The sequence below is a fragment of the Mustela erminea genome, chromosome 9 (genome assembly GCF_009829155.1).
Source record: "Mustela erminea isolate mMusErm1 chromosome 9, mMusErm1.Pri, whole genome shotgun sequence".
Lineage (NCBI taxonomy): Eukaryota > Metazoa > Chordata > Mammalia > Carnivora > Mustelidae > Mustela > Mustela erminea.
The window spans coordinates 85,040,250-85,063,798 of NC_045622.1; the positions used below are offsets into that span (position 1 = coordinate 85,040,250).

The 23,549-nt window shown below is 39.7% G+C and overlaps 1 protein-coding gene across 4 annotated transcripts in view; it reads left to right on the plus strand.

Annotated features, from left to right (window-relative positions):
• Window positions 1-3,152: 3,152 nt before the first annotated feature.
• HIPK3 (homeodomain interacting protein kinase 3) overlaps window positions 3,153-23,549 on the plus strand; it is a 94,436-nt gene continuing 74,039 nt past the window's right edge. For 2 of the 4 annotated variants that reach the window (XM_032356373.1, XM_032356374.1), the window contains exon 1: window positions 3,153-3,174. In XM_032356373.1, coding sequence (XP_032212264.1) covers window positions 3,153-3,174 — 22 coding nt within the window. Of the gene's footprint in view, window positions 3,175-4,285; window positions 4,396-5,100; window positions 5,195-23,549 lie in introns of those variants that run through there. The other 2 variants (XM_032356375.1, XM_032356376.1) reach the window with 2 other exon arrangements.

Here is a 23,549-nt window from a genome sequence, read left to right on the forward strand (position 1 = left end):
ACTGCAGGGAGTGTGTGTGTGTTGGGGGGGGGTCCACAATCCTAACCCCGAAGTTTTTCAAGGTATTTATTGAGTTCCTTTATATGCCAGGCCGTGATCTACCCTCTGGGGATAGAGCAGATAACAAAACAGACCAAAAGATTTGCTGCCAGGGAGCTTACCTTTGCGGGGAGGTGGTGAGGAAGTGACCAAAAAAATCTATACCAGCGTACCTAAAAACAGGGAGTTTCGGGCACCTGTCTGGCTCAGTCAGAATAACATGTGACTCTTGATCTTGGGGTCATGAATTTGAGCCCCATGTGGGATGTAGAGATTCCTAATAGATAAACAAAACAAAACTCAGGGCATTTATTTGTACGTATAGGTAGCTATCATTGAGGAAGTTGTCATTGAGAAGGTAATATTTGGGTAAGGACTTGAGGAGGAAGAGTGACTGACTGAAGTCTTTGAGGAAGAGTATACAGCAAGGTCTCAAAAACTAGGAGGAGTGTTCCTTGTGGACCAGTTCTATGTAAGATCTTATAGACCATTTTTTCTTTTTTTCTGAATGAAATTGGAAGTTATTGGAAGGAACACTAAAACTATACAGAAAAGTCCAAAGAAGAAAAACAGCTCCCTTACCAAAAGCCAATGGCTTTTTGATCATGTCGTGTCCTTCCTTAAATTCTTCAGTAGCTTCCTTTGCAGGTAGAAGAAGGTCGTAAATCCCAACCTGGCCTTTGTTTTTTCCTCTGCCTTCATCTGCTTGGATTTATCCTCTCACTCTGACTGAAAGACAGCTTTTAGTTTCTACTCTCTATTGCCTTTTTCTACATGGCTTTTGCATATGTCTTTCCTTTTGTTGGAGGTGTTCCCTGTCTAGGCTACTTTCCACACATCTTTCAGATCTCAGTTTTCATTCACTCATTCAATGTGTGTAGTTGTACCTAGTCTTGTGCTTTAAGCGCCCCCTTGATGGGTTCAATCCTTTACTGTTACCCTCTTGAAATGATTCATGATTTGGAACAAGGCACCCCACTTTTCCATTTTTCGCTGGGCCCCAAGTGTAGCTGGTCCTGTGGATCAGCTGCTGCTCACCACTGTCTTGGAGTTGGGGTGTATAATGGTGTACAAACGATATGCTACTTTTGCAGAGCTTTCAGGTTGGCAGGAGAGGAAGGCTTCAATCAAACAAACAGAATGAACAACCGAGGAAATGGAAACGGAGAAAAATGCTACCCCATGAAGGATGTGTGGGGGCTTGGCTTAGAGAAGTCAGGAGTTTCTTTCTGAGGATGCAAGCCCTTAGTTGAGGCCTGGAGAGTGAGAAATGAATGAGTTTTTTTTATGGCTTCCCCACCTTCTCACTTGATTAGGATCTACCCTCTCATTGCAGGCTATGCTTTTTTTTTTTTTTTTTTAAATAATGTTTATTTATATTATAGTTATTTGTGTAATAACCAACTTTCTAGAGAGAGCGTAAACTCACAGGGTGTCTCTTTCTTGTATCCTCGGAGTATAGCCCAATGCCTGGTACTCAGTATTTAAGTAGCAATTCTAAATGGAAAGATTTTTTAAAAAAAGATTTTATTTATTTATTTGAGACAGAGAATGGGAGCATGAGTACGGGAGTGGAGCGGGCACCGGCAGAGGGAGAGGGAGAAGGAAACTCTCCACTGAGCAGGCCACCTGGTGCCTGTGGTGGGCTCCCTCCCAGGACTCTGGGATCATGACCTGAGCCTAAGGCTGAAGCTTAACCCACTGAGCCACTGAGGCAGCGCCCTCTGAATGAAAAGATTGTTTTTTGGTTATCATCTTTTTACACACAATTAACTTTTTCATATACAATTTAGTAGTCTGCATTTAAAAAAAAAGAATGCTGGAAGTTTCCATTTTCTTTTTTTTCTTTAAACTTCATAAAATGGCTAAGGCAGGGGCTTTGAAAGCTATCTGGATGTTGGCATTCCAAATGGACTGGAGAGGTAAGAGATTGCAAGTAAAGAGATTAAGCTAAAAGACAATAGGTATAAAGTGGTGGAGGACTTGAAAGAATAGTGTTTATTGACTTATTTAGCAGCATTTACTAAAGACAACTATAAATCAGGCACTGTAAGCACTGGCAATTCAATTGTTTAAAAAAAAAAAAAATCCCCTCCTGGAACTTATAGTGCAGCGAATACCAATGTCAGGGATAGAAAAGGAAAAAAAAACCCTCCTTTTCAGCTTTTCCATAAATGTTGTAATGCCACAAAATAGGGAGAATTGAAGCCTCCTATTAGATGTGATCCAGAGAAATATTTTACAAAAATTCTGGAAATTTGAAGTTCTAGTGGAATAGTTCCCATGTTTCACTAAGATTTTTTTTTCTATTATTATCACTTTCTCCTGTGAATAGTGTTTATCCTTTTTTGGTTCTTTTAACTATTGGTTTTTTAAAAAACCAAAAGTAACTAAATACTAAGTAAAAAGGAATGGCTAACATGCTGCTATCTCTCTGAGAGACAGTCATTGTTTTGTTTTTCTATTCTGGAAGCCTTTTCAACTGGTTAGACTCCCTAACTTGAAGAAAACAACTGCCATTCGAAAATACTTCCAACTGCCTCAGGGCATATTATCCTCTTCTCTTTTTAAAAGGAATTCTCAAAAATACTCCTTGCCATTTGAAAAGCAGCCGGGAATAAATGTGTATTAAATATGCAGCAATTTGCCACTCCCTTTGCCCTGCCCCAGTTACTGCAATAGAAAATGTCAGAGGATAAATACATATGGGGTAGAGTCAAACCTCCCAGTGAAGATTATGAAAGGAACAAAGCAAGGACCCTTCCTTAGAGAAAGGTGTTCAGCCCCACCCCCGTTAAACACTGATTAAGAACAAAAGGCAATAAGTATTAAAATAAATTAACTCTGAATGGTAGGTACTAGAAGGTCAGTTCGTTTCTTAGGGAAAAGAAGGGGACAGGGTGTGCAGACCCGGGCTTTGCTGTATTATCTTGGGCAGGTCACATAAGCTTCTTTGACGCCCTGCCCTAGCTTAAGAGTCTGGACCAAGGATCTCAAAGTTTTTTTCATCTCTAAAATTCTACAGTTCTATGGTTACGTTGAGATGGGCCATTCTGTTGATTTCCTAGTCTCCAGGACAGAGGTAACTAGTTTCTGGGAGCGGAACTAACTTGATGGAGAGTTATGAACGCAGAGGTGGGTATACTTCACAATTACAGGGTTTGGGACCTTAGAGATGTTCTTGGAAAATGTGCAGAAGGCCTTTCCCTCGTTCTTTAACCCAATTTTACAATACTCTTGACTCTTTGGGATGGGGGAGCGGGAAGGACCTGTTTTAGACCGGGACTGTTCACTTGACCAAGCATTTCCCCTTTCCTTATTTTTGGACCCTTAAAAAAAAAAAAAGCCACCAACAGATCCTAAAGGGGTGGAAGGGGAAATTGTGATTACGGCATCTCGAAAGGCCTATAAAATCCTGCTTCCTCATCTTAATCCTTTCTTTTGCGGGGGGTAGGATCTTTTTTTAAATGTGTATTTTTGTCGGTGTGGGCCTACAGTGAGGTTCAGAGCCGCAGAGGGGGCGCTGACTGATGCTGCGGCTGCGGGCGGGCTGGCGGGAGGGAGCTCCGGGTCGGGTCCAAGCCGGCCGCCAGGCGGGCTCGGAGCTACAAGGGCGCGGCTGCGGGCGGGCCCCGGGGAGGGGCTTCGCGGAGGCGCCGCGGCCCGAGGCGAGCGGGGCCGCCCGGGCTCGGCGCGCAGCGCGGCCCGGCGGGCGGTGGCGCTGCGGAGGCGGCGGCCGAGGCCGGCGGGCGCGGAGGAGGGGCCCGAGACTGGGGCGGCCGGCGGCAGCTGCCTCCGTGACGACTGCCGGCAGCGCGGCGGCCTGAGGAGACCGAGCCGCGGGCCCCGGCGTCGCTGCCTCTCTTGGCTGTCTCCTCCTCCTCCTCTAGCGGCAGGGGCGTCAGGAATGGGCCCCAGCCGGCGCGGGCCCCGCACCCTGCGCCGTCCGTAGGCTCCAGCAGTTGGAGGCCGGCCGGCCGGCCTCACACCACCACTCGCCCCAGCCCTGCCGTCCCCACCCCAAATCCCCGGGAAGGAAGATGAGGGAGACGGGCCCGGCGCTCAGCAGCCAGAGCAGCCAGAGCAGCCGCAGCAGCCGCAGCAGCAGCAGCAGCAGAAGCAGCAGCAGAAGCAGCAGCAGCAGCAGCAGCAGCAGTCGGGGGAGGGTGTTTCGCCGTTTCCTCTCAGCCGCCAGGACAAGATGGCAGCGGCCGCGGAGAGGGGCTGAGCCCGGGCTGGGTGGTGCCGCCTGCTGAAGCGCCTGGCTCCCTGTCCCCGGCACGGCCCCGCACCCCACTCCGGACATGCTCAGGGCTGCGGCCGCCCGAAGAGGGGAGAGCTCAGGCCTCTAGGAAGGTAAGGGAGGAGGGCGAGGGGCGCCCCCACCCCAGGGTGGGGGGACTAGCTTCATTCGCGGGGCCTCCGGGCCCCTCAGTCCGACCCCGGCGGAGTCCAACGCCTCCCGAGCGGCCCGCACCCGTCGCGCGTCCAACATCGGCGGCCGAGCCGCTGCGCTCCCGAGCTCCGCCTTTCCGCCGCGGCTCCCCGCCGGGTGGCGAGTTCGGGGACCGCTCGCGGCCCGCAGGCCGCCGGACGCGGGGGCCGCGCGTGGTTGGTGCGAGCGGTGGCGCAGCCTCCGGGAAGCCGCGCCGAGGCCGGGCCAGGCTGGGCGGCCCCAGCCTTCCGCTGCCAGGGTTGCGCAACGGCTCTTCCCAGCAACCGAAGTTTTGTTTAGTCCCACAGGGGGCCTCTTTCCCCACCGCGACGTTAGGCCGTCACTACGGAGACCTCTTGTCTTTCATTAAGGGGAACAAACACAAACACGCGCACGCACGCACGCAACTTGAGCGCCCCAGCCGATGGCTGCGTCCCTGGCTTTGTGGCCCAGTCACCAGCGTCGCCGAGCGGCCGGTCTGGAGGGTGTCAACTCTGGAGACGTGAGGGCGTGTGATTGTTGGGGAGGGGAAATGTGACCCGCCGCTCCGCGTCCCCTGCCGCGGCCGGAGGAAGGCGTGGCTGCCGCGCGGCGGGGCTGTTGCCGGCTTCTCGCGCTCCGGTGGCGGCCGCCCGGGTCCCTTGGTGGAGAACTCTCGGAAAGACTTCGGCTGGGAATGTCTGTTTTCCTGTCGGGAGGGAGACGGCTGTTTTTAAAATGGTATGTGGCTCTCCGCGGAGCCGGTTTCCCAATCTTATCTAGGCTTGAGGAATTGCGCTAAAGGGTGTGTGCGTAAATTACCTTGGACCTGTTACAGAGGAGTCCTAACACGTTCAGTCCTCGGACTGAGTTTTCCCAACCTCTCGCTGCCCTGTTAGAATTTATTTTTTCCACCTGTCTGGTCGCTGCTTCTAATGAAAAGGCGCTTCTGTTAGCAACAGTGAAGTTTTTCAGATTCTCGGCTGGCGTATAGGGAAAGCTCATGGTAGATTCTGTTGTCAACTTTGATGTCTCCCTGGTCCTGGGCCGGGAGAGTTAGCTTGTAAACCAGCCTGTGCTTGTGCTTATGTGTACCTTGTAGTAGTTTGGGGATTGGCTGACTACCCCCCTCCCCGCCCCCCACCCCCCATCCCGCCCCAATTTTAGGTTTTGCTTGTTAGCTGTAGCTTCTGGCGTGGAATCACTTATATTCACACCATTTCAGTTTATTTCAAAGTTTTAATGTCTTGGTGCCTTAAAATTTTTAGGAAGTGCCCTTTTTGATCAAATTTTTGTTGAAAACTTTTGAGCAGGATCAGTGGGCTTTGTCTGTTCCCCAGCTAACACATTTTAATCCTACATTCTCACTTTAATTTTTCAGAAGCTGGGCAAGCCTCACCATATGTTTGATAAGTCTAGATTCTGCTTATGTTTGCAAGTGCAGTGCTAATTTTATACAGTGAGCTATGATAAGGTTTTGATAGGTCATGATTAAACTTAGTATTAAACTTAGTAAACTTAGTCAACAAAATAAAACTGACGTTTTAAAAAAATAGTTTTTATAGTTTTATTGGCTACCTTATGCCTTTATGCCACTTAGCAGTAAATGAAATGTAACCAGTCAGATAAAGTATTTTTAAATTAAGGTTTTCTTGGTATATTTAGGGGTCCATTCTACTACATAAAGTGTAGACAGCTCATATTTATAAAATATAATGCTCAAACTGTTTAAGGCTTATTTTTCTTTTACTCTTGAAACTTATTTGATCTTAATTTGTGTAAGAAGTGTGTTGAAGTATTTGGGATTTTGCACATTTCACTGTGCAGTTTTTTTGTACTTACCATAAAATTAAATAACAATTTGTTCCTGAATTTTTTTCCTCTACTCTAGGGAATATATTTTCTAAAAAAAATTTTTTTTGTGGGGAGCCTTAGATAGATTCCAACTATGTTTTAAAAAGGTAAGATGAGCTTGAAATCTAGAACAGAACCAGTCATTAAATGTTTCAAATTTATATTTGGACATTGCTGACTACAGTAGCTAAACACATATTAGGCAGGCAGATCATAACATGGTGAGCTAGTCCTCGTTTATTGTCATAATACCTTTTCCATTGAACTAGTCATTATCTTGCTTATAAACCAGTCATTGGCTTCTGGGCATGGAGTTTTAGAGTCACATAAAAGTGGATGGTTTTTATGAGATAATTCTTCTTGTAAACATGCTTGAAAAGAAGCTTCAGATCATACTATTTTAATTTTTTGGATGTTCTGTCATGGAGTACCATAAAATAAGGTGCAAATTACAGAGGTAGGCTGCTGTAGCTAGTATGGCGGGTATGGCGGGGCACATTAGTATTTGTTTATTGTAAGATATTAAAAGCTTTTTTTTCCCTTGTGACTTAAAATAGCAACAGCCGTTGAATGAACTTTCTTTTCTTTTCTTTTCTTTTTTTTTTAAAAGATTTTATTTATTTGTCAGAGAGAGAGAGAGAGCACAGGCAGGCAGAGTGACAGATAGAGGCAGAGGGAGAAGCAGGCTCCCTGCAGAGCAAGGAGCCCGATGTGGGACTGGATCCCAGGATGCTGAGATCATGACCTGAGCCAAAGGCAGCCGCTTAACCGACTGGGCCACCCAGGTGTCCCTGAATGAACTTTCTGATTGAGCTTTTGTGTTTAAATATTTGATACTTGAACACTGAAGGCATTTATAGGTAGGAAAGGGGAAATGTGGATTCTAGAACGCTGAAATACTGTTTCCTAAACCTGTTTCACATCCATTGAAGGGAATACTTGGTTGCATGTTGTTTTCCATTGGAGTGTTACAGTGACTTATTCTGGTGACTTTTGAAATGATTTTTCTATATTCTCTCCACAGTAGTTCACCAAAGGTGCTGATAAGGTAGATTAGAATTGTGTTAGTGGTAGTTAATTGAAAGGCATAAGTAATGTAGTTTCCATTGCATTCCATTTACGTTTGAGTTTGGAGATAAAGAAGTGATGGCAATATTTAGATTTAAGTGTGTTCTAAGAAACTTTGAAGTTCTCTGTATTTAAAATATCTCTCCAGAGTTATTCTTGCCCCTTAACTATTAGAGGATACAAAATAACTTGCTATATGATTATATTGTTGCTGTCAAAAGAAATGTTCATGTAAAATTTCTGGGTTTGCAGCTGTCCTAATTTTCTAATGTCTGAAGTTGAGACTTCCAGTGTGTTATGTTTATCTTGGAAGTTACTTCTGAGAAAAATTACTACTATTTTGTTAAAATGGAGGAATCTGCCGGTCAATTTTATTACTTCTTTAAAGGTGTCCCTACCTGCCCACCCCCCAACTTGCTGAAAGCTTTGTTACAGTAACCCTTTTTATATGATACAAATGTGAGTCTAAAGGAATTATTTTAAATGTCTTTACTGGTTCTGGATTCAGCTGCTTAAAAAATAACTTGTATCTTTGAACACAGCATAAGTTGAATAGGGATATATATTTAGAGTTGAAGGGGTATTCCCCCCCCTTTTTTTTTCTTAGATTTTATTTTATTTATTTGAGAGAGGGAGAGACAGAACAAGCAGTTGGGGGGTGGGGCAGAGGCAGAGGGAGAAGCAGGCTCCCTGCTGAGTGTGGGGCTCCATCCCAGGGCCCTTGGCATCATGACCTGAGCCAAAGGCAGGCACTTAACTGACTGAGCCACCCAGGCATCCCAGGAGTCGAAATTTTCAGGGTAGGTAAGGGACTTACGTGGCTGACCTAAGGAAATACAGTCCAGTTCTTTTGGTTGGATTAAGAATGATTTGGAGGAGGAAAAAAATGTGATTTGGGGATAAACAACTTAATATTAGTGTTTTGCTTCTGTAGTTTTGTCATAGCTGTTCTTTTGGACCTTATTAGGACCAGGCTAGAATAGAAATTTGGAAGATGTGTGTTATACATTTTACCTAAATGTTTGTCAAATTAGACCTTGACCTATTTGGCAGATCATGCTGCTCTCCTCAGTTGATACTAGGGCCATATGTCACTACACAAAGGCAACATAGTATCTGGATTCTTAGGAGCACACTGTTACCCTGAGGACCTGGAACCTCTGCTCTTAGGACTTGAGTGCAAATTTTAAAAATCTGGTCGAGTATTGGAAATGCTGTATTTTTAGGGATGGTATTTGTGGTTTGAGGGCAGTTAAGTCAGTAGACTGATTTATCTTTTGTATTTAGTAGTTATGGCCAAGTCAGTACTTGAGAGAGTTACCTTTCTCCAATTGGAAGTCTTTGAATTGAAACAAGACAAGGACAATATGTTTTACTTTAAATATATTTTGTTCCTTTGACTCAAACAATTTCTTTAATTTTCTAAGAGAGTGAGAATTTTCCTTGTTGGGGAAGACTGAGTGGGAGGGAAGCTAGTGGTCAGGTAAGGATTAAGATAGAGGAAGCTGGGCCCTAAATTTCTGGAGGAGGTTGATTTAAGTGAATTTAGGAGACTTAGAAATCTGTTTTGACTTATGTATTCAAGTTGTTAGAGACCAGAAATCAGTGAAATATGTGGTAGCTTGAGGGAAAGATTAAGAATACACCATAACGGGGCACCTGGGTGGCTCAGTGGGTTAAAGCTTCTGCCTTCCCAGGGTCCTGGGATTGAGCCCCGCATCGGGCTCTCGGCTCAGCAGGGAGCCTGCTTCCTCCCTTTCTGCCTGCCTCTCTGCCTACTTGTGATCTCTGTCTGTCAAGTAAATAAATAAAATCTTAAAAAAAAAAAAAAAAAGAATACACCGTAACATCTGTTAAAAGATCAGCATTGTGAAGTAATACCTGTGTATTATCCCTGGCCAGTTTTTAAAACCACTGACGCCCCCCGCCCCCCCCCCCCTCCCGCTTTTTGTGCCTTTTATTTCTTCAGTCTAAGCTACTTTTCCTTAACGTTGAATTTAGAGAAGATAAACTTCCTGTACAATTACAAAATTCTTACGTTAAATGCCTAATTTGAAATCAGAAGTGTGAAGAGCATAGAACATATTATTGCTATTGAAGTGAGCTTGATTTATAGAAATAATTTTTTTTATTTTTTTAGTTCTTAGAGATACTTAAAAATAAAACTAAAGTGCATAGTAAATGAATGTAGGTTTTTCAAACTGAAATAAAACCCAATTTCTCTGCTGTCACTCATTCGTTTTTTACTTTCTGAGATTAACATCTCTTCTTTTAAAAATTAGATTTCCAGATACACTTTTCATGTTGCATTTTCTTTGCTGCTTTGCCTTTTTTTTTTTTTTTAATAAAAGGATTACACCTAAAAGAAGTGGAGATTTAGAGAAGAATAACAAAGTATGTTGCTCCTTTGAGCTGTACTTTTTCTTTTAGGTAAGGATCTAAATTGTGAAAGACTGATTCTTAGTCCCATTGAAAATAAAAGATTGCCAGAGGTGGTCAGATAAATTGTTTTATTTTGCATATTGTTAATGCTAGAGCATCTTTTCTAATTGGAAATCATTGTTTAGATTTGATATTGAAATAATTAGATGAAAAGAATGAGTCATTTCCTCCCCCCTTTAGAATTTTGTAGCCATTTATTATAAATTACATTTCATTATATGGCGTACCAAGAACATTGCCTTTATAGAATTTTTAACTTGGCTGCATTTGACTAGCCAGTTATAGATGATCCCCTATTTACCATGGTTCGACTTAGGATTTCTTGACTTTACCATGGTGTGAAAGTCATACACATCTGTACTTCGAATTTTGAATTTTGCTCTTTTCCCAGGTTAGCAGTGTGGGGTCTTATACTTTCCTTTGATGCTGGGCAGAGGCAGGGAGCCACAGCTCCTCGTCAGCCACATGATCGTGAGGGTCAATAATGATATACTTAAAACTGTTCTGTACCCAGACAGCCATTCCTTTTTTCACTTTCAGTACAGTATTGAATACATTACATGAGATATTTACCACTGTATTATAAAATAGGCTTTGTGTTAGATGACTTTGCCCAACTGTAGGCTAATGTGTTTTGAGTGGGTTTAGCTCAGCTTGTCCACTTAAGGTGGACAAGGCTAAGCTGTGATGTTCAGTAGGTTAGGTGTATTAAATGCATTTTCTATTTGGTATTTTCAGCTTATGATGGGTTTATCAGGATGCAACACCATTTAAGTTGGGAAAGACCTGTTTTCCATTTTAGAAATTAAAAAACATGTGACATACTAAAAATGTTTGTTAACTTCAAATTCTGCAGCTTCCCCCTATTTTGTTGCACACTATTCATAAATTAAAATACCTTACAGTTTTTTAAATAATGAAATAGTAAACTTTGAAACCCTTGCAGAAAATAGCTTGCTTAGAAAACATTTCTTACCTATAAAGTGGTTATTTAAAGCCCTAAAGATATTATTTGTCTATATTTTAAGCCTGTGTTACCTGTTTAATTATACAACGAGTCTTGTAGGTTTGGTAAACTATACGACCTTAGATATATAATGTCCGGTCTTAAATAGTTAATAGGTTAGATAGAGTGATAACATATTGAAAATTGAACCTGACTTTCTAGAGATATTTCTTCCAAAAAAAAAATTAAGTTAATACTTCAGAGAGCTTTAAATATGTAAGTTATGATAACTTATATTGAGATTAAGTAAGGTAAAGTGACATAAAATCTCAATGAAAATTGCAGGTTATGAGCTATATAGCCTGTGGCTATGATGCTGTGCTTTGCTACATTCGCGGAACAAAACATGTGTTGGGCCAACTTGTAATCAGTTTCAGTGGAGACAGTACAAGTATCTCTGGAGTGTTTTAAGTTAGGTGAGAATAGAATTGGCTTCAGAAATACTAGGTTTTTATTTATTTATTTATTTATTTATTTTTAAAGATTTTATTTATTTATCTGACAGAGATCACAAGTAGGCAGAGAGGCAGGCAGAGAGAGAGAGAGAGAGAGAGAGGAGGAAGCAGGCTCCCCCCTGAGCAGAGAGCCCAATGTGGGGCTCGATCCCAGGACCCTGGGATCATGATCCAAGCCGAAGGCAGAGGCTTTAACCCACTGAGCCACCCAGGTGCCCCAGAGATACTAGGTTTTTAATTTGGTTACTGTGCTTTCAGTATTTTTTGTAGCTGGATCACAGACTTGTACCACAATTAAATGAAATTTTATCATGTTAGGCAAAACAGTGTTAAAATGTGTGTGTGGAAACTATTTTACCTGGTATATATTTGGGTGTCCTTACTAGGTGCAAAGTATTCTGCTGTGAAGGAAGAGAGCAAGCCATGGTTCCAGCTATGGGCAAATAGGTGAAATTAGCCAAGTACTGGAAATTTTTTTTATACTTGAGTATGAGTATGTGAGATGGAAAACACTGCCTGAGAAAAATAATGATTTATATATAGCATGTTCAGGTTTTTAAAAACTGTTTATTTAAATAAATAATGTTTAAAATATCAGGAATGGTTTGGCTTCTGAAAGTTGGGTATAATACTTGTTACTCCTTATAATGTTTAAAGGCTAAAACGTCATTTTAAAAATGAAAAAAATTGGGGGTGCTTAGGTGGCTCAGTTGGTTAAGTGGCCAACTCTTGTTTTCAGCTTAGGTCATGATCTCAGGGTCCGGAGATGGAGCCCTGCATTGGGCTCCAAGCTCAGTGGGGAGTCTGCTTGAGGATTTCTTTCCCTCTCCCTGTCCCCTACCCCTGCTTGTACTTGTGCTCTCTCTAAAATAAATAAATAAATGAACAAATAAGTCTTCAAAAACAAAATGAAAACAATTCTATAAATTTATTTTCTGTTACTAGCTTTTCCATTTAATAGTCTAGTGGTTTTATATAGACATGTTGCATGTACATTTAAATCAAGTGGAAGTTCATATTTCTTAAGTATGTGAATCTAGTTCTCTTATTCTCATGGATTTTCCTTTTGGACATGCACAATTCTTGCATTGCTTGAGAAGATTCTAATAGGTTTGCCTTTCCTAACTATATTACTACCTTCTAAATTTGGAATGCAGAGCTCTCCAAACCTCATTCCTATGCCAACTGGTGGGAAGAAAATAGAAGGTGAAAACAGGGTCTAGATAGAATTCCATTTGAAGAAGATTGAAACTGTTAGCTGTGACTTATTTGAAATCATTATACAGAAGGGATATTATTTGTGTACTTAATTTATGTAAATCATAAGTATGTTTAATTTGGGGTCCTTGAAGCCGAGTCATGCAAAGGGCAAGTATTATGTTATATTGCTCCACTATAATCACATATGATACATTCTTAATGAAATTTTACAATTTGGTGACATTTTTATATTTACTATATATGTGTATTTAAAATTGAATTTTGTGTGGAAACATACTTAGGGTGTTAGGGATTATAGTATAATTGGTTTGCCAGTACTTTTGAGTAGATAACAATTGGGATATTTACCTTGTGAGTTACTCTAAGTCCTCCTAGTGTGGCAGTTCTGAAAATATTTCTAATGGCTACTCTAACTTTTAAAATGTCTCTTGGGGTGCCTGGGTGGCTCAGTGGGTTAAAGCCTCTGCCTTTGGCTCAGGTTGTGATCCCAGGGTTCTGGGATCAAGCCCGGCGTTGGGCTCTCTGCTCGGCAGGGAGCCTGCTTCCTCCTCCCTCTCTCTCTGCCTGCCTCTCTGCCTACTTGTGATCTCTATCTGTCAAATAAAATAAATAAAATCTTAAAAAAAAAATAAAGAAAAAAGAAAGAAAAAAAAAGCCAACTGCTAAAATGTCTTTTAAATATCTCGTATTGGAAGGTATATCTAGCTTGAAATTGTTTCCTGTTAATCTGATTGGAAGAAAATGAAATACATCAATTTCTAACCTAATATATTAGATTTTGGGTAATTTTTGTATTTCAAAATATAAAATAGTATCTATCTGAACTGTTCAGGTCAGAGACCATGTCTTAAAGGTTTTTATGGATATAAAACATAATAGAGTTTGGAGAATCAAATTATAATTATCATAAAAGTATTCAAATAGAGGCATGCTGTGTTTTACCTATATCTTTTAATCAAAGTATAGTGCTTTTACTAAGCAGCTTCACAGATACCTCCCCAAGCACTTGAGAATGTGTCATATACACACTTTACTTCTCAGAACACTACTGTACTCCTCACTTTAATTCTAGCAGATGAATCTGTTTCCTGTAGAGAAGTAAATAGGTATAACTTCCTCCAGATTTCCAAACCCTCTGCCTCTGAATGTAACTTCTACCAGTACATACTTAGTGTTTTCACTACTCTCTCAAGGACTGAAACATCTCCTTCCCTCCAAGATTGTTTGCTATTCTCGACTATAGATTTCATGCTGAAATGTGTTTTTCAGTGTCCTGAGCCTGTCCATTAACTTTAAGGCTTCACTGCCCCCCCCGCCCCCCACTTGGGCCATTTTCTTCAGCCTTTAAAATGATCAGGTATCTGAGATCTTAAGCAGCCATCTTTTAATTGTGCCTCCTCCAATCTAGGAACCTGTTTATTTCTTCCAAACTTCTTAAATGTACACTCCGCTTCTATTTGAATTCATATTCACTTCTTAGCCCTTGCAGTATGATTCTGTCCTTGCCACTCCAGTGAAATTACTCCCACTAAGCTCTCTGGTAGTTTCTTTTCTTCACAATTTATTTATTCCTCCAGATGGTTGGATTTATAGTGCATCCTATTCTTAGCTCCCAACTCATCTTTTGAAGTATTGAGCTCCATATTCCACCCCCACAAAACAGGTAGCTCGGATTGAATTATCTTATTTCCACATTGTTTCTATTTCTATTTCCTCTTTGGTATCTTCCCTCATTTCTATTGCAGTTTATGTTTGAAAACTTATTTATTTTATTTTTATGTAATCTCTACACCCAACATGGGGCTTGAACTCACAACCCTGAGATCAAGAGTCTCATGTTCTACTGACTGAGCCAGCTAGGTGCCCCTGTGTTTGAAACTTTAAATCTTAAAATACTTATTTCTGGTGGATTCATTAAAAAAAAAAACACAGTAAAATTTGCACTTTGCAAAGCAAAATTTGGTAGTATTTATCAAGTTTCCTTTTTGGAAATCCATACTAAGAAGATTAAGAATGTATAAAAACTATTTAAATGAAAATGTTCATCAGAACTTTATATAAACATAGTGAAAAAAATTGGAAAAAGCAGTTCAACAAATTATAGTATGCACACATGGTAGAATATTACGCTGCTGTTCAAAATATCCTAGAGAGAACAAGTTGGCATATCAAGTTATATGTGTACTATGATTGTAAACTTACAATAAAACATGTTAGAATGACTAAAAGGGAAATAGGTTTTTTTTTCCTAAATATTTTATAATTTATAGTAATTGAATAATTTAAAAATGATTTTCATGCTGAAATTCCGTCTTTTCCTGGAGAGAACAATGTGTATCTTTTCATGTTTTTATGGCAGACTGCTTAAATTTTACATATTTGTCTAGTCTACCCATATTCTGCAGTCTCATTCCAGATAATGGTAATAGCTTAGTGATCATTTTTGTCCTTTCAACTTGCAAGGTTACTATGAACAAATAACATTTTAAGTTTTTTTTTTTAAAGATTTTATTTATTTTTTTGATAGAGACATAGCGAGAAAGGGAACACAAGCAGAGGGAGTGGGAGAGGGAGAAGCAGACCACTGAACAGAGAGCCTGATGCGGGGCTCAATTCCAGGACCATGGGATCCTGGGATCATGACCTGAGCCAAAGGCAGATGCTTAACTGAGCCACCCAAGCGGCCCCCCCCACCCCCATGCCCTTTTTAAAGATTTTATTTACTTGAGAGAAAGTGAGTGAGAGAGAGAGAAAAAGAGGAGGAGCAGGGGGAGGGGAAGAAGCCGACTTCCCACTGAGCAGGAAGCCTGAATGTGGGGCTTGCTCCCAGGACCCTGGGATCATGACCTGAGCCAAAGGCAGACGCTCATCTGACTGAGCCACGCAGGTGCCCCTGAAGTTTTAACATTGTTATAAAATAACTTCTGGCATATTTATCATATATAATTGATATGTAATCATTACTTTCTACCTGAGATTCTATCTAGCTTCTTATGCAAATGGCAGAAAAATGACATGAAGTTTCTTTTGCCCAGTATGAGATTTTTAGTTATTTTTAGTGATTTTTAGTTATTATCTGAGAATAAATTTCTCATCAGTAAACTGTTATCAGTAACAGTTGTTAACAGTAAACTGTTGGCCATTTTCATTCAATTGATTTAACATATTTTTCTGTATTTTGTCGCATAGAATTAATAGCTGGCCTTCAGTTTTGAACTTAAAATATGTTAGCTATCACTTACCATCTTCAAATGGAATTAAACTTGTGTAATCGTCTTTTTATCTTTTTAATATGTTGATGGCATTTACAAAATCTCTTCAGCTGATAGATCTGAAAATGATTTTCTTATAGTTGTAATTCTGATACATATAACTTTATAATTTATTTGGCGATGTGGCTTTTTTTTTTTTTTTAAGATTTTATTTATTTGACAGAGAGAGATCACAAGTAGGCAGAGAGGCAGGCGGGGGTGGGGGGTTGGGGAGCAAGTTCCCCATTGAACAGAGGCCCGAGGTGGGGCTTGATCTCAGGACCCTGAGATCATGACCTAAGCGGAAGGCAGAGGCTTACCCGTTGAGCCACTCAGGTGCCCTGCAATGTGACTTTTTACACTAATGTGAAAATTTATTTTCGGTGCTTCTGTGGGACTAATAGTAAGTAGAAGAAAGAAGTATTTATATGACCCTTGCTAAGCCCATATAAACTTGCAGTTTTAGTGTATGGCTTATTACTAGCAACCCAACAATGTGTCATTTTATTTTACTAATTTTTAATTTTTATTTTTTAAAATTAATTTAAGTAATCTCTGTGCCCTGTGTGGGGCTCAAATTCACAGCCCTGAGATCAAGAGTTGCATGCTCTACTAACTGAGCCAGCCAGGCGCCCCAACAACGTGTGTCATTTTGAAAAGTTAATGATTAGAGGCAGAGCCAAACATACGCAGTTCTAGTAGATTTCTAAGAATTCAGTGTCCTTTCTTTGATAGTATTCTTTTGAAAAGCTGCTTTTTTTCTTTGTTCTTCAGGTCTTTATGAATTTACATCGTTCTTTATTTTCTTTTTGGCTTAGGGAAGCTTGTTGTAAATTTCTGCTTTGTCCCTTCCTCACATTTGTCATGAGAATAAGAAAGAGATCTTGATTTTTCTTAACATATTTTCATTTCTGTTCCTTCTATTGTTTATGATTAGATACCATAGAGAATTTCCTGAAGCACAGGATTTCCTGAAGCCATTGTGAGAGACCCCAGTTCATAAGACATATATGACAGTTGAAATTTGAAACTTAAAAATAGTTGTTCTACATTAGAAAGGTTTTTGAAGGTATTTCACTAAATTTCTAAAAAAGGACTTTTATATAAAGTAGCATATCTGGCAACTAAAATATGAGTAGGGAGAGAACATAATTATAGGAAAAAAACCAACAAATTTGAATGTAGCAGGGTACATGGTCACCTAAGGGCCATGTAGGTTCTTACAAGAATTTGGAAAGAATAAGTTGCTGACTTTTTTGTTCCAGTTTATTTTTTCAAGCCCTAAAATGTTCATAAATATTTTTCAAAACTAAAAGTACTATCATCAAGCTTATACTGCTGTCAGTATTTGTCTTTTCAGCTTTTCCAAATGCAAAACTGTTAACTTGTGTGGGTGCCGGGGGGTGGGGTGGGGAGCAGCTACTATTCTCACTTGACTGGTTTTTAGACTTTTAGTTCTGTGATATATGTTATTCTGGAGTGATGAATGTAGAATGTTGTACTATTGGAAGTATAAAACGAGAATATTAAAGTTGTTTATTTAAGATAGCCTATAATTTTGAAAAGTTTTATGTAACAGGACCTTCGATTCTATGAATGTTCATTTAGAACTTTGAATCATTATTTCTTACAAAGAACAGAATTTTTTCCTTTATAATGCTTTGTCAACAGTGGACATTTCCTTAAATTATTAATCTAGGATTCAGGTTCCTCTGTTGATTTGAGTTGTTTCAGAGGTAGAATAAGCTAGGAGGTATTCTGGTAAGGACTTTTTCTTTTTCTTTTTTTCTTTTTTTATTTTTTAGTATTTCATACTCATTTTTGCCCAAAAGTTAGTTACATAGATTTTTTTTTAATGCAAAATAAAAATTTTGTGGTGGTTCTTTTGGGATAGATTTCCTATAAAATAGAAAGTAACTCATTTGACTTTCTTTTAAGGAAGTTGTTCATGGGTGCATGGGTGGCTCAGTGGGTTAAAGCCTCTGCCTTCAGCTCAGGTCATGATCCCAGAGTCCTGGGATTGAGCCCGGAATCGGAATCGGGCTCTCCGCTCAGCGGGGAGCCTGCTTTCTCTTCTTTCTCTGCCTGCTTCTCTGTGATCTTCATCTGTCAAATAAATAAATAAATAATCTTAAAAAAAAAAAAAAAAAAGGAAGTTGTTCATAACCCCAAATTATAGAACTGTTAGTGTTGTCTAGCAAGCCATCATACTGGTACTGACAGACACTGCATGACCAATTTAAATAAAGTTTTCTTTTTACTTAAGTTCTATAAACTAGATTTGCATTGATAGTCTTAAAGTTTTCTTTAAGGAAGAGAGTGCTTCAGGTGAACTTTTTATCTTTAGTCAATTTTCTTATCAGTATTTCATTTTTGGGTCTTTATTTTGTTTTTTAAATTAAATTAAATTTTTTTCTCCTTCCTTCCTTCCTTCCTTCCTTCCTTCCTTCCTTCCTTCCTTTCTCTTTTTCTTTCTTTGTTTTTTTCTTTTTCTTTCAAGCTCTGCGCCCAATGTAGGGCTTGAACTCACGACCCGGAAATCAAGAGTTGCATGCTGCACTGACTAAGCCAGTCCAGCACCCCTGGGATTTTGATTTTAGATAGCTTTAAAAAATCCAGAGAATTATATGCTTTAATAAGTGTGGTCCTTAAGTACTGTTTTAATTAACCCTTTTCTAGCCTTTCTAAAGTAAATTGGTATTGCAGGGTGATTTCTAGCAGCTTTGAAATGTCCAGCAGGTCATTTTCTGTTCCAAAAGTTGGAATGTTTTGCTAAGTCAGATGAAGCTTGTTATTTAACATGCTGATTGTGTTATAGTCAACACATTCTCTAGATGCTTTGTTCACAATACTGCTGGAAAATACCCAAGACTTTTAGTGTTTTCAAATAAATGTTTTGTAGGCACCTCAGAGAGCAGGTTTATTTTGCAAAACTTTATGTGGCAGTTCATTTATGTGAAAATGTTTCTTATGTGAAATGTTTTAGTGTTTAAGTAATTTCCTGAACAGGATACTGGTAAAATAATCTGTTAAATATATAGGTATTTAAAATACTGATATTTAAAAGGCGAATGAAGAGAGTTAAATTTCTGGGGTATTTATCTTTTCTAAGAAGATACATTGTTTTGTCTTTTATAAATATGCACTTTAAACAGGGTAATTGAGAAGTGAAACTGTGTGACTGGAAACTATGTTTTATTGTCTGAATATCGCTAGTTAGTTATGTGGTTCTTTTTCTAATTCCCATTGTAGAGCCTTGTATAGAACAGTACTAGGGTTCTCTGGCTTTTCAAGAATGAAAAGGCCTTTTTGTCAAGTTTATTGGACCACATAGTGAATTTCTACTTTTAGTCTCCACTGAAGAAATTACATAATGACCCAAAGCTCCAAAACTACTGTGAATTAAGTAATACTTATAAATGAAAAGATTTCTTTTCACTGCTTATAATACTTTTTTATTAATGTTGGCAGATGATCCCAGGGACTCGTTGTGTGTCTGACGATTCTAGATTTTTAGGTGATCTGGGTCATGCCTTAAATACTCAACAGTTCATTCCCAAATGAGTATCTCTTGAAGAGCTGCCTTGTGCAAAACAAAACAAAACAAAACAAAAACACCAAACATATTGTTTTATGCATGTCACTCATATTCTTTTTCTTCTGTTTAATTTATCACTTGGCCTAATTCAGACCTATGGAAAAGTTACGGTAGTACAAAGAATTCTTACGTATCTTTCACCTGGATTCTTTAGATGTTAATATTTTATTCCATATGTGTTTACCTTTCTCTGTATATCTATATCTGTATATCTCTATTTTTTTCCTCAGTTTTTTTTTTGAGGTGCAGACATATGTCCCTTTACCCCTATATATCTATATTTTTACCTGTAATATTTTTCCTAAAAGCAAAGACTATTCAGTTTTTATGTCTCTTTAGTTACAGGTAATCTGAAAAGTTTCTTAGTCTTTGTGTTGTTTTCTGACATTGACATTTTGAAGAATACTGCCAGTTAATTTGTAGAATGGTCCTCAGTTTGGATTTGTTTTCTTGTACTTAGAAATGTTATAGTAAAATGTATTCCTCTTAGTACATTCATATCAGGAGACACATGATGTTGATATGTCCCGTTACTAGTGATTTTAACCTTGATCACTTCAGGTGGGACCTGATGATTTCTTTCTATTGATTGGTATGTGTCTTATGGGGATGTATTTTGAAACTGTGTAATTGTTTTTATTTTTAATTTAATTTAATTTATTTGTGAGGGCGAAAGAGAACGAGCAGGGGGAAGGGGCAGAGAGAGAGAGAGAGAGAGAGAGAAGCAGACTCCCTGCTGAGCAGGAAGCCTGATGCGAGACTTGATCCCAGGATCTGGTGATCATGACCTGAGTGGAAGGGAGACACCTAACCAACTGAGCCACCCACGTGTCCCGAAACTGTCTAATTGTTGAGAGCTGTGAAGGTTCTTGCAAGCTAACAAATTAGCTGTGGAAGCTGGCAGAAGATAGGAGACTGTTAGGTCAGAGATAAAGGACTTTCTTACTCATAGCAATAGCAGTAGTCATTGTGTCAGTATTTTGCCTGGTTCCCCAACTGAATTCCCCACATTGTGATATGAACAAGGCCAGCCTGGTAACTTCTGCACAAAAGCGTTTGCATTGTTAGAGAGGAACCCTAGGTTTAGGAAACTTGAATCTTTCATAAGGGGCAGTGAACCTGCCTGACATTGGACCAAGAGGGAGTCATTATCTTTATTATACTGAACACTAAAAACCTGCCCTTTGCCCTGAAGGAAGACACTATGCTATCTCTATCTTCCAGGGATGTTCAGGGATATACAGATATCCTTTGAAAAGATACTCTGGAACAAAGGCAGTCAGTGCCCTTCCTTGCAAGACAAGGAGAAACATGAGAGACCTATGGTGAATTATCTCCCAGCAATCATATTCTGTTATTTTTAATGCTTTCTCCCACTAGCTTTTGCATCTTTAGATAATTCTTTTTTTTATTTTTTATTTTTAAGATTTTATTTATCTGACAGAGAAATTACAAGTAGGTGGAGAGGCAGGCAGGGGCGGGGGAACCAGTCTCCCTGCTGAGCAGAGAACCCAATGCGGGGCTTGATCCCAGGATGCTGAGATCAGGACCTGAGTCGAAGGCAGAGGCCCAACCCACTGAGCCACCCAGGCGCCCCTAGATAATTCTTATTTGAATCAATGATTATGATTGTTGCTAAATAGTAAATTTTATGAATTGCTTTTCCTTCTTACTTACTCCTCATGTCCTTCTCTCCTTCCCCCTGGGGTGATAACATTCCAACTACCTGCATACAGGCCTTCCTAAAAGAATCTGTACATAGGGGGACTTGGCCTGTGTTGTAGGGCACCTCAAACTCATCATGTCTAAAATCCAATTTTCCTGTTTTTAAAAAAAATTTTTTTTAAAAAGATTTTATTTACTTGACAGAGAGAGTGAGAGAGGGACCATAAGCAGGGGGAGTGGGAGAGGGAGAAGCAGACTTCCCGCTGAGCAGGGAGCCCTATGTGGGGCTCCTTCCCAGGACTCTGAGATCATGACCTGAGCTGAAGGCAGATGCTTAGCAACTGAGCAACCCAGGTGCCCCCCCCCAAAATATTTTCTATTATCATTTGGCTATCAGTTTTTACAAGCCAGAAATGTCTTGTGTCATTTCCTTTCTTCCCACCTCTCTGCGTTCTGTAGTTCTTCCTCCTAGCTACCTATTGGTAATTGGTACTCAGTCTCATTCCTTTGCTTGTACTGTCTTTGCTGAGGCTCTGATCGGCTGTTAACCTGGATTATTACAATAGTTTTTCAGCTGTTGTTTCCATTATTGTCTCTGTCAAGTTTATCTTTTAGAACTTTGCCTGAGTAATCTTTCTATAATATAGATATGATTATGTTGATTTTCTGTTTAAAACCCTTCAAAGGCTCCCATCACCTTATAGCTTCTTAGCATGGAGGACAGGTTTTTTATGATCTGTGCTTTTTCTTTTTATAGTTGTCTTTCTTCTTGGGGATCATCTTTTTCTCCAGTGGCCCACTCTCCTGGCAAGTTACATTCTAGCATGGAAGTAGCGAACTTTCTTCAAGGGCTAGATGGCAAATAGTTGAGTTTTGCAAGCCACATATGGTCTCTGTTACATACTTTTTTTTTTAAAACAACCTTTTAGAAATGTAAAAACTATTCTTAGCTGTGGACCATACAAAAATAGACTGAGTCAGATTTGGCCAGCCATAATTCGTGGGCCTTTTTTCTAGCCAAAGAAATCTAATATGTCATATTTTCATTAGTCTCTGCCTTTGTACATGCTATTGGTTTGTATTGCATGGACTATTCTTTTCCACATAGGAAACTTCTTCCCATGATCTTTCAAAATTTAGCTCATAGTAGGTTAACTTGCTGAATCCTTTCATGCTTCTTCAGGAGCATATTTGAAGATTATATTTATTTATTTATTTGACAGACCGAGATCACAAGTAGGCAGAGAGGCAGGCAGAGAGAGAGGGAAGCAGGCTCCCTGCTGAGCAGAGAGCCGGATGCAGGGCTCGATGTCAGAACCCTGGGATCATGACCCGAGCCAAAGGCAGAGCCTTTAACCCACTGAGCCACCCAGGCGCCCCTCACGAGCATATTTGAATCATTTCCATTCTCCTTGCTACCTGCATGTCTCGCACATCTTATGTCATCTTATTTTACTGCCCTCGTTAGTAATGTAGTTATGTGGAAGCAAGTGTTTGCCTTTTGCCAGAAGCAGCTCATTGAAGGAAAAACATGTTTTCTTCACTGCTGTGTCTTCCTGCTTGTAAGTGGCTTTACTTGATTTGAATAGAAAGAAAAATTGAAAAAAAAAAAAAAACCAAAACCTGATATAGTATATGGCTGTTGAATATGCTAGTAAAATATACCTAAAGTGGGTTTTTTTCTTTCCTTTTCCTTTAACAAATACAATCAGAGAGGTTTTTCAGTTCTCTGGTAGACTTTTTTCCTCTTCATTTAAAAGTTAATGTGATATGAGGAATTTGAGAAACAAGACAGAGGGCCATAGGGGAAAGGAGGGACATATGAAACAAGATGAAACCAGAGAGGGAGACAAACCATAAGAGTCTCTTAATCTCAGGAAACAAACTGAGGGTTGCTGGAGTGGAGCGGGGTGGGAGGCATGGGGTGGCTTGGTGATGGACATTGAGGAGGGTATGTACTATGGTGAGCGCTGTGTACTGTGTAAGACTGATAAATCACAGACCTGTACTCCTGAAACAATACATTATATGTTAATTAAAAAATTAAAAAAAATGTGATTGTAGGCTATGAAAGTATAGAAAGTAATAGAATCAAATCAAACAGGTCCTGTAGCTAAAGGCCCTGCTTTTCCCTTTCTGCCCAGCATGTTTATCATTTCCATGTGTATTTTTATACTTTGACCACATACTTAATATATCTAAGTACAGTATAGGATTGTCTGCTATTCACTCTTAAATATAGGTTAATGCAATTATGCAACTTATTTTTGTTCTGCATTGTTGTTTTGAGATTTATCCATGTTCATATACATAATTGCAGTTAATTCATTTTGCTCCATGTTGTTAGTTCTGATATATACAATTTTCCTCACATTCTGACATCTTTGAAATTGTGATACATCTTAAAATCAGTGGTGTCTCACCCTTATAATTGGTGTGTTTTTCCTTTTTTTGTGGTACTTAAACATATGATTGTGGTATATGCCACATTTGTATTGGGTGTTGTATGAAAAAGCCATACTTTATTCTTTTTTGA